Source organism: Schistocerca nitens, chromosome 11 (genome assembly GCF_023898315.1).
Source record: "Schistocerca nitens isolate TAMUIC-IGC-003100 chromosome 11, iqSchNite1.1, whole genome shotgun sequence".
Lineage (NCBI taxonomy): Eukaryota > Metazoa > Arthropoda > Insecta > Orthoptera > Acrididae > Schistocerca > Schistocerca nitens.
In genome coordinates this window covers 109,725,845-109,742,130 of record NC_064624.1, presented here as the reverse complement: position 1 = coordinate 109,742,130, position 16,286 = coordinate 109,725,845, and the positions used below count along the sequence as shown (strand labels likewise).

The 16,286-nt window shown below is 39.5% G+C and overlaps 1 protein-coding gene across 1 annotated transcript in view; it reads left to right on the top strand.

The window, feature by feature from the left end:
• Positions 1-16,286, top strand: part of LOC126212677 (uncharacterized) — a 93,351-nt gene that overhangs the window by 43,433 nt on the left and 33,632 nt on the right. Inside the window, exons 4-5 of the mRNA XM_049940096.1 lie at positions 2,847-2,993; positions 10,665-10,814. Of these exons, the coding sequence (XP_049796053.1) occupies positions 2,847-2,993; positions 10,665-10,814 (297 nt within the window). The remainder of the gene's footprint in view (positions 1-2,846; positions 2,994-10,664; positions 10,815-16,286) is intronic.

The window sequence follows — 16,286 nt, the reverse complement described above, 5'->3', positions numbered from 1 at the left end:
TCCCATTGTGCTCTTAATGTTACCACGCTTGCTTCTAATTCCGTGGAAGATTGCTTTGACTTTTCTATATGTTGCGTCAGTCGTCCCAAGAATCATTTCTTCTTTGATTTCTTCACATTTTTCGTGCAGCCATTTCACGTTAGCTTCTCTGCACTTCCTATTCATTTCATTCCTAAGTGACATATTTCTCTATTACTGAATTTTCCTGAATATTTTTGAACTTATATCTCAGATTGATCAACTGAAGGATTTCTTATGTTTTCCATGGTTTCTTCGCAGTTAGCTTCTTTGTACCTACGTTTTTCTTTCCAGCTTCTGTTAATGTCGTTGTTAAAGATATCTATTCCTCTTCAACTGAACTACCTATTGAGCTGCTTATTATTGCAGTATCTGTAGCCTCAGAGAACATAAATCTCATCTCTTCTTTCCTTAGTACTACTGTATTCCACTTCTTTGTACATCGATTGCTACTGACGAGTCTCGTAAAATTGAGCCTACTCTTAATCAGTGCTAAATTTTTATGACTCTATATCTACTCGTGGGTATGCTTTACAGCCCAGTATCTGATTTCAAAATGTTTGCCTGACAATAATATGGTGTGACTTTAAACCTCCCATATTTCGGTCCTTTTCCAAGTATACCTCCTCGTCTAGTGATTTTTGAACAGACTATACTATTACTAAGATAAATTTACTGTAGAACTTAACTAGCCTTTCTTCTCTCCTATTCCTATTATCAAGTACATATTCTCGTGTAACCCTTTCTTCTACTCCTTCCCCTACGATCGCGTTTGTCCCTCCATGACTATTACATAGTACTGAATTACCTGTTCAATATCCTCACTTTTTCTCTCTCTCCACCTTCAACTTGCGACGTCATCATGTATACCTGAACTATGCATGTTGTTGGTTTGCTTTTGATTCTCACGAGAACATATCTATACTCACTTTGTGCCCTGCCTTTCTATTGATACTGAATCCTACTGCTGTTGCTACTACCCTATTCTCATGTGACCAGAAATCCGTTTCTTATTTTCTGGCTCCCAACCACATTCGAACTCCTCACTTTCCAGCTCTCGGATCATAGAATGTTATCCTTTCATTGGTTACTCAACCTTTTTCTCCCTCTTGGGCCACCTCGCCTGGAGTTTGAATGGGGGACTAGTCTTTTGCCAATGGAGAGACCGTTATGGCTCTTATTGAATCACATACCACATGTCATGTTGATGCACGTTATGTATCTTTATGCAGTGGTTTACATTGCCTTCTGTATCCTCACGTTTGTGGTCATTGCCAATTCTTCCTCATTTAGGAGCAGTTTCAGACCTCAAGGGAAAGAGAGTGCCCTGAACCTCTGTCGGCCCCTCCGCCCTCTTTGGAAAGGCTGTTGGCTGAAAGAGGGTGACACCTGATGCTGGAAGTCTTCAGACACCAATGTTGATGATTCTTATTCAAAATTTAAGCGACTGTGAAGTTGAAACCCGGGACTGAGGACTTTCCTGATTACTAAAAAAGACGCTACCCCTAGGTGACTGGCCCCAAAGAGCAGGGTGTGAGTCCCTGAGATATCCAGTAAAGCAGGAGCTATGAGCACTGGGGCTACTCATGCACACTGGGGGCAAACAAGAAGAGAACACTCCAGCCAGCACAATAACATTGTCACACCCAAGGCTGTGCCTTACAATCACATTTCCTACTCGTCTCTGTTCAGCTATCACCCCGAATTTTTTCCGTGCATTCCCTTTTACAAAGCAGACAGGAAATCTCTGCGCCCCCCCCTCCCCCCCCCCTGTCTTTTTGAAGTTCCATGTGGCGTTACCAGAGGTCGTCCAGGGAATCCTATCAGGTTTCCTGCTACGGGCATACAGCAGATTATATTCGCTGTCCACCTACAGGTGTAAGACGTATCTCCCACAATGTCAGTATTGATATGACGTTTTCATCCAGCTATCATTTGTTGCCTCTGTCTCTCGGATACATATGCTCCATACAAGTCTATTTTGTTTCTTTTTAAATTAAAAAAAATCCATATTCAATAGACTACAGGTTACTTCAAAAGTTGTAAACATTGTCCATCAGATAAAATTGCATACACTGCGTAATCCATTTTTTTCTTTTAATGGTGGCCTCTACTGCAAACTGCTCAACACGAAAATTGTTGTTTATGAAGCACATCACCACGGCTGTCTTTTCAATGAATCGAATTGTGGAGACATTACATGCATATCTACAGTTCTATTTGCTTTACTCAAATGCAGATTTTGAATATACTCTCGATAACTTTTATAGCATTGCTCTTGTAATTCTTGTCCATCTTCTTCATTCCCTTGGGCTTCACATCAAACAGCGCCTGCATATCCATGACCGTATAGTTTCAACAGTAAGTTGATACCCCAACTTATCAGTTTGTTTCTCTATCCCTGATTCTCTCTCTCTCTCTCTCTCTCTCTCTCTCTCTCCATCCAGTGATATAATTCAGCATCCATATATCAGTTTTCAAATTACCTCACAACCAAAAGTAGCAGCCAGTTGACTTTAACTGCTTCTAAATTCTGTCTGATAGTTGTTCTGTCAGGGCAGCAAAATTGTTGGCCCTTATGTTTGGGATTTGGTTTGTGCTTCATTGTGAACAATTTGTTGTTTTGCATCTTAAGCTATGCCATTGGGGTATATAGCAGAAGTAGTGCAGAAAAAGACCAGTTAATTGGTGGTACAGTCACGTTCAGTGACAGGCTGGTGTTGTTGGCACTGTGTGTACTGTTGCCCCGGTGGACAGTCCCTCAGCTGTACCGCCTGCAGTGAGCCCCTGTGTGAACACGCCCACCCACACAGTGTCTCTCTGTGCAGCTCGCCGACCGCCACAGGGGGCGGATCCACCCCCAACTCTGACTGTCAACCCCACAACGGCCACAGCCAGACTCCTGCTGCAGCTGCGCCTCCCACGTCTGCCCGACACACCCCTCCACCTGATGACGCAGCTCTCTCTAGCTTCCGGTGAGTTGTGTTGCCACACGTGCCCAAGTCTTACCCTCGCAGTACTGCTTATTTTGGCATTAACCAGCCGATATAGTAAATAAAATAAAATACAGATTCCTTCAGTTTCTGGATAGATGTTACAGTTGCCATTAAACATTACTCCTTTCTCACTTTTTTGGCTATGATATTTTGAAGATTGAGCACATATGCAGCAGATTTCTCGTTCTCTGTATTTGCAGTGAGAATTACGTTAAGTTCAGAGTCACTCAACTGTAGTTACGTAGGAAGTGTCCCATACAAATCATACCCATTTCCAAAGATTCTTTATATATTGATGTGTTGAATCTAGATTTTGTTTTGAGTGATGATTGTGTGTCTTACAAATTGATTCTGAATTAAATGGGTATGGAAACGGGATTTTTCACACAATTCCACTCAACAAAACCAATGTGAATGGTTGTAGATATAAGTTATTGAAGACACTCGGGAAGAAATGACGAAAGAAAGGTAAACAGAAATACAAGTAATAATGACAAAGTTAATATTTAGTACCGGAATGAGGATACAGCTTGTTTTGGGTATGTCTTAAAATGTAATTAGAATATTCCTTAAATGGTTCCCTGGTCAGTTACATCTGTAGTGACTATTGAAAATCTGTGCCGTACGGGAACAGGAACCCAGATTTGCTGCTTATTGCAGGCAGTCTCCTTGACCAGTAGGCTGCCTGAGCACACCTCCACTTTTGACTCAGTGTCTCATCGACACTTGCACTAGAGTTTATCCCGGGGGACTTGTGGGAAGAGCAGCAAAAGGGAAATCGAATCGGTGGATGTTACCCTACTGCAGAGGATGTACATGAGAACCTCTGGTGGTAGTGTTAGCAAATCATGGGTAAAAAACATCATCCACAATGGTAATTCCATCTACGCCAGCAAACGCACTCAGCTGGTCTAATGGTTGAGGTATCTGCTCTCGAGAAGTGAGAAATGCAGTGGGTGTGGCTAAGTGGAGATGCGTACAGCACTGTATGGCTCGTCACATGTAAACAAACTGATGGATTTTGAAGCTAAATAGTGTTTTGACAATTATAAAATAGTGGCAAAGTTCCTCAATCGATTGAACTTATTCCTGCCCGTATATGTAATCGGTATTTCGTTATGAATCTTTATGCTGTTTACAAGAATATATATAATTTGGTCTTTGGTTCGAATTATAGTTCGCTCCTTTCTGTATGACGGACAGAAAATCGTTAGCATCAGGCGCGTCTGTACGGAGCTGTCCGTGGACTGCTGCGTCGGCTATGGGCCGCTTAGTGTGACGTCACTAACACTATTGGACGGCCTTGTTATCCCGGGGGTGTCGGTTGAGGTATCTGCTCTCGAGAAGTGAGAAATGCAGTGGGTGTGGCTAAGTGGAGATGCGTACAGCACTGTATGGATCGTCAGTTGTAAACAAATTCCTGCAACTGATGGATGATGGAGGTCACCAGGTGTGATGAGTAGTGGATTTGATTCACTGAGGAGAAGTTTTGCATAATTCCATGGTATAGTTAACTTTTATTTTTAGAAATTAGCAACCGACGTGGGCAAAGATAGTTGGTCCTACTGAAAATATACATATATATAACCAACAGCAGAGTTTCCACAATGATGGTGGTGCCACTACAGCGGAGTTACTAAATACAGTTTTCCTTAATTCCTTCACGAAAAAAGGCAAAGTAACTATTCAAGAATTCAAAACCAGGACAGCTGTTAGCATGAGTGACATAAAAGTACATATTTTAGGTGTTGTGAAGCAACTCAAACCACTTAAGAAAGGCAAGTCTTCTGGTCCAGATGGAATACAAATCAGGTTCCTTTCAGAGTATGCAGACACAATAGTGCCTTTCTTAGCAATCATATACAACCGTTCACTTGGCGAAAGGTCTGTTCGTAAAGACTGGAAAGTAGCACAGGTCACACCAATACTCAAGAAAGGAAATAGGAGTAACCTTTTGAATTACAGACACACATTACTGACCTCAATTTGCAGTAGGATTTTGGAGAATATACTGTACTCGAACATTATGACTCACCTTGAAGAAAATGACTTATTGATACATAACCAACACGGATTCAGAAAATATCGTTCTTGTGCAACACAGCTAGCTATTTATTCCCATGAAGTAATGAGCGCTGTTGACAAGGGATCTAAGATCGATTCCATATTCCTAGATTTCCAGAAGGGTTTTGATACCATTCCTCACAAGAAACTACTACATGGTGTATACGGCCCGGAAGATCCGGGAAAGCCCCAGGAATTTTTCCATCCGCAAGAAAACCGGGAAAAACGGGAATTTTCTAGAATCCCGGGAGTTTTTCATTGATTTAGTTTTCAGTTAATTTTTTGTCATTTTGACTGGTAATAACCGATACTCTAACAAAGGACATTACTGTATCCCGCTACTGCAGAATAATACTGCAGCAACAAAATATGAACGAGGGAATGAAATTTAAACTGCAAAGGAAACGCTTCATATATAAACAAAAAAACACAGTGCTCATACAAGTGTCTGCCAACAGCAAAATGTGTGAAAGGCTGTAGGAAGACAATGCTGTGCTTCGTAACAACAAATTACCTCCGATGAGCGTTAAGTCACAACTGTTTACATCAGATTCATTTAAGCAGTTACGAGCGGAATCACGCGCATGCGCAGTTCAGTCGCGTCTGAGTACAGGGTTATTACAAATGATTGAAGCGATTTCACAGCTGTACAGTAACTTTATTATTTGAGATATTTTCACAATGCTTTGCACACACATACAAAAACTCAATTTGTTTAGGCATTCACAAATGTTCGATATGCGCCCCTTTAGTGATTCGGCAGACATCAAGCCGACAATCAGGTTCCTCCCACACTCGGCGCAGCATGTCCCCATCAATGAGTTCGAAAGCATCGTTGATGCGAGCTCGAAAGCCTGAGGATTCTCTACCTCCCAAATTCGCGCATTGTGTCTGTTCACTTGACCATTAAGAAAAAATGTTACTTCATCACTGAAAACAAGTTTCGCACTGAACGCATCCTCTTCCATGAGCTGTTGCAACCGCGCCGAAAATTCAAAGCGTTTGACTTTGCCATCGTGTGTCAGGGCTTGTAGCAATTGTAAACGGTAAGGCTTCTGCTTTAGCCTTTTCCGTAAGATTTTCCAAACCGTCGGCTGTGGTACGTTTAGCTCCCTGCTTGCTTTATTCGTCGACTTCCGCGGGCTACGCGTGAAACTTGTCCGCACGCGTTCAACCGTTTCTTCGCTCACTGCACGCCGACCCGTTGATTTCCCCTTACAGAGGCATCCAGAAGCTTTAAACTGTGCATACCATCGCCGAATGGAGTTAGCAGTTGGTGGATCTTTGTTGAACTTCGTCCTGAAGTGTCGTTGCACTGTTATGACTGACTGATGTGAGTGCATTTCAAGCACGACATCCGCTTTCTCGTCTCCTGTCGCCATTTTGTCTCACTGCTCTCTCGAGCGCTCTGGTGGCAGAAACCTGAAGTGCGGCTTCAGCCGAACAAAACTTTGAGTTTTTCTACGTATCTGTCAATGAATGGAGCTACAGTGAATTTATGAAATCGCTTCAATCGTTTGTAATAGCCCTGTATTTAAGAAAATTAATGCAGATCGATTTAAAAATGCACTGGAAGTGGTGTATTTCTCAAATTATTAGACTGAACTTGAAAGACAATAACTCCACACATTAGAAAGCAATCACAACTATTTTTACGGTTGCTTATAGTCTTTTCATAATAAATTAGCCCACTCGGAATTAAATTCACTAGGATAGGATTCTCAAGGTTTGTGATTTGGTATAATCACAGGTGTAATATAGAGCGTTCAGCAGCACCGCGATTGTTATTAAAATCAACCAAATTTCACAAATACCTAGTTCATTTACAGAGTGCCAAATATAAACAATTTGGTGGAAGGCTGGTGGCACTGGTGGCGTGATTTGCAGTGGCTGTTAACATGATGGCGATGTAGTCATGGCAGTGCTGTTGGCCTCGCCCTGTTATAGATCTTCTGAATTATATTTTTGCAGGGCAAAAAACAATGCCATTATACATGGTATCACCAAATGCAGAATCAAAGGTGCATAAATAACACTCTTAGCTCCTCTGCCTCAAAACTGCAAGAATATGAGCCACAATGTTCCGCTACTGCTAGCGAGATATTAACCACAGCACTGCTCAAGCCAGACTCCTTAGCCGTCGCAGGGGACGAGTTGCCGCTTGCGTGAACGACACCTTTTCCATTCTGCCAGGCTACTTCTGTAGCTGCAGGGATTCCCCACATTTTTTACATTCAACCCTGCATTCCCTAACTATGGACCAAGTCATTTACAGTGCATTACATAATAATCATTCCAGTAGTTATTTACATCAACAAGCTTAATTTAAACTTTGTTCCAAAAGTTCACATAACTGAAATATGTATATGTTATCAAAGAATTTCCATGACAGATAAAACACTCTACATATGACAGATACAGCACTACATAATCTACATGATCATTGGTTCAGTAATGAAATAAAATTTCTAGTATAGGAAAGGTTGATGGTGAGCTTCTAATTGTCGGACTATGTTGTTTAACTGAAGTCAACAGAAGCTAAGAGGGTCTTTTCATAGTTGTTTAGTGTTCGGCTGATCAGTGACTCGAACACAGAGCTTAATCATATGAAGCTAGAGCCATTTTAACAGACCACCAAACTTTCAGTCCAGTGCCATTGTTTTGTTGTTAGCGGAGGATGCTCCTCACTGGATGAGCGTTCCCTTTTCCTGGAGGTTAATTACAGCCTTTACAAAACATTCTTTTCCTTGTTTACCAATATCAACTTTCACTAGTGGCCTTACCTACCTAATGTGTACTTTCGACTTGATTTTGTAATCGATGAAATAAAATCACATAATTGTCAGCTGCCTTACTGGAATTATTGTAGCCTATGGAAATTTTTGCAGGAAATGTTTCTCCCACCTGAGCAACTGTCATCTTCTAAGAGTTTAGGTTGCACCAACACTAGATCATAGAACAAAACTCGGTGACAAGTATCAATGAAACTTCCAGAACGTTCTCCTGGTACCTTCGTTGTATTAATAGCTGCAGTAGTGTGGTATTGTGTCAAGGAAAGTTAAATATTTTCTAGTTCTTTATTTTGGTGCTAGGGCATATAATTTTACTAAGAGAAGAGATGCATTTGATTTATAAGGAAGTCAATCATAAGCAGTTGCTGTTCTGAGAATGGGTCCATTGTTCTTCTCGAAGTGGATTCCTTTTGTTATAATTTCTGAAGAAATTTATTTTTTACTTTGAGGTGGTACTAAGCAGCTTTGTTTATCCAATATAATGTTTTTTTGAAGAGGTCATTCATTATTGTAGTTTCTTCTGTTACTATTAACACCACCGGTCATTGCAAAGACGAGACTTGTCTTCAGTAAACGTAGCTTACGTAGCACAGATAATCCCTCCAGATAAATTCCAGGTGGTAAAAGGCGGCCTAAAAAAAGTATCGTGCAATTGCGTAAGATAGTCCATAATTTTTTCTATGTAGCGTACTACATTGATGCATATTGCCTAAAAGGGCCGGGCCACCCATAATTTTACTGAAACAAGTAGATTCATGCATAAGATCATAGAGATTTTGTTTTACATGTTCTTATACAGGTTGCAATAAGTTTAGTTATCAGCCATAATTTTTTATTGGAAGTTATAAATTATTCTTGGAGTGACTTACTGAATGTTGTACTCTTGACGGTCATGAAGATTGTTGTTTAAGCCTTTGAAAATGGTGCACAAAGTATTTTGTGCGTGTATGTGGTAAGTGCGCTGAACAAATCAAATCTGAAAATAATTTTCTAATTTTGAGTTGGTTTGTCTTGATGTGGTGGTTTACCAGTATGGCCCAATTGATTACTGGCAAACGTCATGAAATGTGACCAGTTAACCATCATGCAACACTTTAATTCAATAGCAAATATTGCGGAAGAAAGAAAGAAGTAATTTAGTGTTAAACGTCCTATCGACTGCAAGACCATAAGAGACGAAGCAGAATCTACAGCACTCAAATGTGGGAAAGGAAATAGATAGTGGCATTTCAAGGGAAAGGTCACAGCATTTGCATTGATCAGTTTAAGAAAAAAAAAGGAAAATGTAAACCAGGATGGTTGGGTGGACAGTTGAGCCATTGGGCCTTAACTTGATAAAATGAAAATGTTTGGTCCTTAGAAAAAAATGTACAATCAGAGGCTAATGAGTCCTCAGAATGTAACAATATGCATCTGGTGTGACAAAGGTCTTTTGTGCTAAGAAATTGTTCCCAGGGATATGTCCATAGTAGTTAGCATCCGTTGTATTCGTGGTTGTCTGCAAATAATTTCATTGTGTCATTTGAAATAGTAATATGTGCTCATCAAACCAAAGGAGAAAAGTAATTTTGATTTTTATCGCCTCTACGTGTCTTTTCAACAATGATGGGTGGTGTTGATTTCAACTGTCACACACAACTTTTCAAGCCATCATTTCAAGTTAAGACATGTCACTCGTAGCAACTGGCAAAAAGGAATTCGATAATAAACATTTTCTTGTGTGCAGTCAACAACGATGATGCATGCAGGCATGCAGCATGCAGGCTTAGATTTCCACTCCACACAGAAGTTTCCATTAAGTTATTTCCGTTTCAGACATAAATGCAAATCGCGCTACAGCTAGTCTAAGCAGATGTTTAATGTGTATTTGTGGTTAGAAAAGAATGGTAGGTGCTGGATTCAAATCCCAGTAAAGGTACAAAATACTTTCTCAACATTTCAGATTCGCATCTTGCTATATTTGGATATGTAATGTATTATTGCCCTTAGTTAACAATCCTATTACTTGCTGGGTTTGAATCATCTAACACAAAACTTTATGCTATGTCATTTCAACATTTGCACACACATGCTTAGATGTGGCCAAAATGATAATTAAGATCTTTCATACTTACTTAAGAGACAATAGTTGCTTAATTGTAATACAAATGTCTTAGTCATGTAATTTCAAGTTGAAACTTAAGTTTCTGGAATGTCATTTATTGCAATAAACTTGAGTTTACAAGTGTAGAAGACTGTCACCTGATTATACCAGGTTTCATGATATTTACATTATCGTGACATTAGTCTGATTGTGGACTCAGTATTACAGATGAATTTCTTCAAGTAGTGTCTCGTAGTAACCATTTTGTAGAGTGAAATGCCCGTACTGAAAAGAGATCGGAGGGACTGTAAGACTGTAACATTATGTGGGTGCATACAATTTAGGTAGAGTGGAATTCAGGCCGTTGGTATAGATTTGATGGTGATAATACCTGAGCTGACCTCTCCAGTAATTCTGTAATTGAGTTTTTGCAAATGTATGTACCTTCTGGCTGCACTTTGTTTTGAACTACATGTTGTATCGTGTTCGGCGACTGCCGTGGGAAGCTCGGGTGGTGCAGCTGATAGTTACTAGCTTACTGGTCATTCATTTGTATTAACGGGAGCCCTGTCCCCATATGTGGCACATGTCGTCCATATAGTTGCCAGTGTGTGGATGGTCCCTCAGCAGTGCTGGCCATAGGGAGGCACCCCCACATCCCCACGAGGAAACACCAGCCAGCTCACACCCTGCCTCTCTCTGTATGTGCAGCGCACCAGTCGTTACGGAGCTGAGTACCACAACCAGAACCACCACCACCTCCGCCGCTGCCGCCACCTCTACGAGCGCACCTCGCCAGACACCTGCTGCTGCGCAGCCCACGACTACTCAACCTGATGAGGCCACTGTCTCTCAAATGCGGTGAGTTCCCTCAACAAACACACACACACACACACACACACACACACACACACACACACACACACACCATTATAAGGTAGATCAGACATAAATACTCAAAAGCATCAGAACATACATTCATGGGTGGTATCCTCAGGACTAGATCATAGTATCATGGGAGAGAGGTTAATTAAGAATAGGTTGGTAGAGAAAATAGCTATTGTCAACAGTTTAGTGACTTATTCTCATCAAGATCAGCAAACCAATGCCAGCAATAATTCATGCAATGTCATCCACAGAAAATTTAGTGGCAGGTAGAGTATGAGTGCACTGAATGTGTAACACTATGTCAAATGAGATAATTGTGTGTTACTCTAGATGTATTGGAATGATCTAGCAGAGGTCACACATACACACATTTATGAGACCATTTTTGGTTCTCGTCAGGAATGAGACAGGAGAAACAACCCAATAATTTGCTATAAAGTTTCTGTTAGTAACAAAAATTACACTCTGCAAGCACCAGCCAGAAGCAATCGTCAGCAGAGCCTTAGCTTGTCAGGGAGTGGTCCACCTTGGTTGCCCCACTGCTGTAACAGCCAGTCCCAGTAACCACAGACATGCGAAACAGAAACTCTGCCTCCTGTTGACAATGTGTCTATCTGTGTGAGCAACAGATTTACAGTGCCATGAGCACCCAGAATCCACTGTCATTTGTGGTATGCATTCCTCTGTCTTTCCCTTCAGTTTTTAACCTCAACAACTACCTCTAGTGCCACAGCAGTTATTCCCTGATGCCTTCAAATATAACTTACTATGCTGACCCTCGTACTTGTCACAGTTTTCCACATATCACAATATCCTCACCTGTTGTGCAGAGACGTTCCACAGTTCTGTTATGAGTTCACCTAGTCTAAACATCCTTCTATAGCACCAAATTTGGAATGCTTAGATTCCCCTCTTGTTTTTTTCCATAATCCACGATTAATTTTTATGCAGTACTGTGCTCCAAACATACATTAAGGGACATCCAATACAAATTAAGGCCTATCCTTGGTATTAGTAACTTTGTTTTACAAGGAATCTCCTGCTTTCCCATGCAACATTACTCCTTATAACAACCACGCTCTGTCCCTCAGTGTAAATTAGCTTCATCTGTAATAGTCACTACAAGCAGTCTACTGCGTGGTCCTTAATTCCGATGTAAACATTGCCACCAATGTTATTTCTGCTACTCGGCAATACTTTCCTCTTTCTTCCATTCATTAATCCTGATTTAGTGTTCATTCAACTATTTATTACATTCATCAACTCTGGTGATTCATTCAGACTTTCAGTGGACACAGAAATATCACCAGTGAATTTTATTAAACAAAATCGTTTTCACCTTCAGTTTTAATTAAATTCCTGGAAGTTTCTTCAATTCCACCAATCATTCTTCAGTGTTCATCTGAACATTTGTGGAGACTACCTGCATCTTTATCTTTAATCATCTTTGATTCAGAGTACCAATTCTTGTTGATTATTGCTCATAGTCTATGTTATCTGCTGTACCATATACGTACCATTTAGAGAAAAAAAATTCACTGTTTCATGCTGTCAAATGTCGTGTAAAGATCTACAAATACAATAAATATCTCTTTATTTTTCTCACACATTCCTGCCACTATACGGTTGAAGGTCAAGTTGTCCTCCCTGGATCCATTACTCCAAATTTAGCATCCTCAAACAGATCATCAGCTTTGTCTTCCATTCTTCTGGATGTTATTTTTGTCAGTAAGTTGGATTCATGAGCTGTTTGGCTCATTGTGCGTAAGCTATCACACTTACCAGCGCTTGGTCACTTCTGTAGTGTTTGGATGTCTTTTTCTGGCTGTCTGTTGTTATGAATTGTCTCTCATCGATTATATAGACGAACGTGAAAATTCGTTTGATCGCCATTCATTATCACATTATCTAGAGCCTCATAGAAGTTTAAATTCACATTCCATTCCTGTGTACTTCAGTATGCTATTTATTTACACACTGAATTCACGTAACAACTCTCTTAAAATTTACTTCACTCATTGTCATAACTAAATTGTGATCTGACTGTACATCTGGTCGTGGGTACACCTTAAAATCCAATACCTGATTCCAGAATGTGTGTCTGGTTGTGATGTACTCCAGCTGGAAATGTCTTTACCAACTAAAGCTGTGCCTCCCTCCTTAAGAGCTGAAAATGCCAAGATACCGAAGCAGCCATACAAATGTCACAGAACACAGGGCACAGCCTTGCAGCAAGTCAGCCATCCACATGTGGTGGAATGGTGCAGGAGGGCTCCTCCAAAGGGAGTGCTTGTAATGGTAACACCGACCACCATAAATGGCAGTCAGTGATTACATTAAACCTCTATGAGGAATTTTTGAGAATGTTGTGACCGTGAGATAACCTAATGGGAACAGAACAAACAATCTGTTTGACTGGGATTCACTTCCAAAACACTCCAGCAGAGTATAACCAACACTAAACAGGTGGGTGAGGAACAGATGTTCTCCAGCACAAAAGCAAGTCGTAATATTACATATTAATATCAGTTGCCAGCCTAATTAGGAATTTTTGTCAAACAATGTAATAAAGCTCAAGGCAGTGCTAGGGCTAACCTAACTTTGCTTAACACCTACTAAACTCTTTCTTGACATCTGTTCGCACTAGAACACAGTAACCTAACCTTGCAGATAAATGTAGTACTAACTTGGAAGTGAAGACGATGTACCTTGAATGAACTAGATGCAGCAGTTAATACAACCGGTCACCAACACACATGATACTAATAGCATTACTGAACAGGGCAGAGCATGAAATGATTCTGATTTAAATCGGGGTTTATTATGATCATACTCTATAACATCATTGCTTAGTAGTGTTTCTCTATGCCATTACATGAACCAGCTTGCATTAAAATAGTAAATATTTCTTTCTTGAGCTCAGTTTGAAGCAATTAAACAGAAAGCAAATCTAACTACAGTGGCTCTGGAGGGACCTTTGCTTTGCTTCATTAACCAACTAGCCTAGCACATGAGGGCTATTAAACTTTAATGGATTGAAGAACCATGCTCATTAACAAAACTACTCAAGTGTGTATGGGAAATTGTGAGTATTGTCATGAATAATTATTCATTAAGTGAAGCACAACAAACTATAACTCTTCAAATAACAAGTGTGCTTTGAAAAGCAGTCTTTTAACCTTCTCAAAATATGGTTGACTGTGCAAATGGCAAAACAATTTTAAATTCAAGTTCAAACACCTACTCATAAAATGAACAGTGATAAAGCTTTGTAATTCTGATCAAAGTGCATAATTAATAATCTTTTTTACTTCTATTCAATATTATTATTCTTTTAACTAACAACTTTACTGTTTACTGGTACTTTTTTAAGTAAGGCAAATTATTTAAGAAAATGATTGCAGATAGATTGAAAACCACACTGGCAGTGTAGTATTTCTCAAACTATAAAACTGAACTTTAAACACAACTCCACACATCAGAAAGTAATCACAACTATTTCTGAATAGTCTTTTCATAATAAATTAGCACACTTGGAATTAAATTCACTAGGATAGGATTCCTGGTGAGGTTTGTGATTTGGGATAATCACAGGTGCAAGATACAGCTTTTAGCAATACCACAATTATTATAAAAATCAACCAAATTTCACAAATACCTGGTCCATTTACAGAGTGCCAAATATAAACAATTTGGTGGAAGGCTGGTGGCACTGGTGGCGTGATTTACAGTGGCTGTTAACATGGCGGTGATGTAGTCGTGGCAGTACTGTTGGCCTCGCCCTGTTATAGATCTTCTGAATTATATTTTTGCAGGGCCGAAACCAATGCCATTATACATGGTATCAGCAAATGCAGAATCCAAGGTCCATAAATAACACTCTTAGCTCCTCTGCCTCAAAACTGTAAGAATATGAGCCACAATGTTCCGCTACTGCTAGCGAGATATTAACCACAGCACTGCTCAAGCCAGACTCCTTAGCCGTCGCAAGGGACGAGTTGCCGCTTGCGTGAACGACATCTTATTCATTCTGCCAGGCTACTTCTGTAGCTGCAGGGATTCCCCACATTTTTTACATTCAACCCTGCATTCCCTAACTATAGACCAAGTCATTTACAGTGCATTACATAATAATCATTCCAGTAGTTATTTACATTCATAAGCATAAATTGAACATTCTTCAAAAAGTTCCATGACAGGTAAAACACTCTACATATGACAGATACAGCACTCTACATAAGCAACTCTACAAATAGAAATATCAATACAAAGTAGGTCAAAAATGGATGTTACATATGGCCCAGGGTTCACTGAAGATTCCTGCTAGGCAAACATCAATAACACCTTAATCGTACCAAGCAGTCGAAAATAATAATCACTTCATCCAGAGTTGAGCATGAAAAGAATTCATTGCAAAACACATTAAAACACTATACACTCCATACACTTCATTACCAAAACAAGACATAAGCAACATTATTCAATTATGTACACCTGTCATAACTGACTCTCATTTTGTGAAACAGTAAGTTGAGTAGTAAGCAAAATTTATCTGTATTGCCAAGAATATTGAATAGCATTTTGTAAGCATTCAAGAAATGTAGGTATACACACACAAGTATACCCCCTAAAACATCACAAGCAATTTGACATTGTACATGCAACACATCCTATTGCATGATTTTGAATTTACAAAGGAGGAAACTATCAATGCTGATTCTAATAATAGTAGTCCATTCTTTGATATTTACATAAACAAACATATTTAAACTGAACCTACTATTCTTTTCTTACTGCCTTTATTTGAAACACAGTCCCTCTTTGAAAACTGTAGCAAAACACATACAACACTAACAGATATGAAAATAAAATAATTTTGCTACCTGCAATAGCATCTTGCACTGCATTTGACAACATTAACAAATTACATATCACATTAATCAATTGGCTGCCCATTTTGGGTTTTGGCAGTCTATCATAAACAGTTTTTTTCCCCCACTTTGGCAAGTGTTCTATGCTGCCCATTCTGTATTTAAGGCATTCCACATTTCTTTTCAATTTGGCAACATTTGCTTGTAGCCCTTTCAGTACAGAGTTTCACATATTTTACAACAGGTTTTAGAATCTGAAACTTCTAAGATAGTAACTGCAATTTTACATAGGTAACAACATTTTTATAAGAACATAAATTACAGTTAAAAACAGTATAGTAGCTTCATAAGATACATACATTATTTCATCTACAGCATAATATACATTTTTAGTCTGGTATGATTTCTTCATTTATTCATTCCTAGGTACATACAGTTTGAGATCCACTACATTATGGACATCAAGGAGCTTCTGCGACTCTGGGTAGATTAAATAGTAGGCATTGTTGTGAGGTGTGTCTTGTACTGTGAATGGCCCATTATATATACATAAATTTAGAAATTTCGTGGTTAA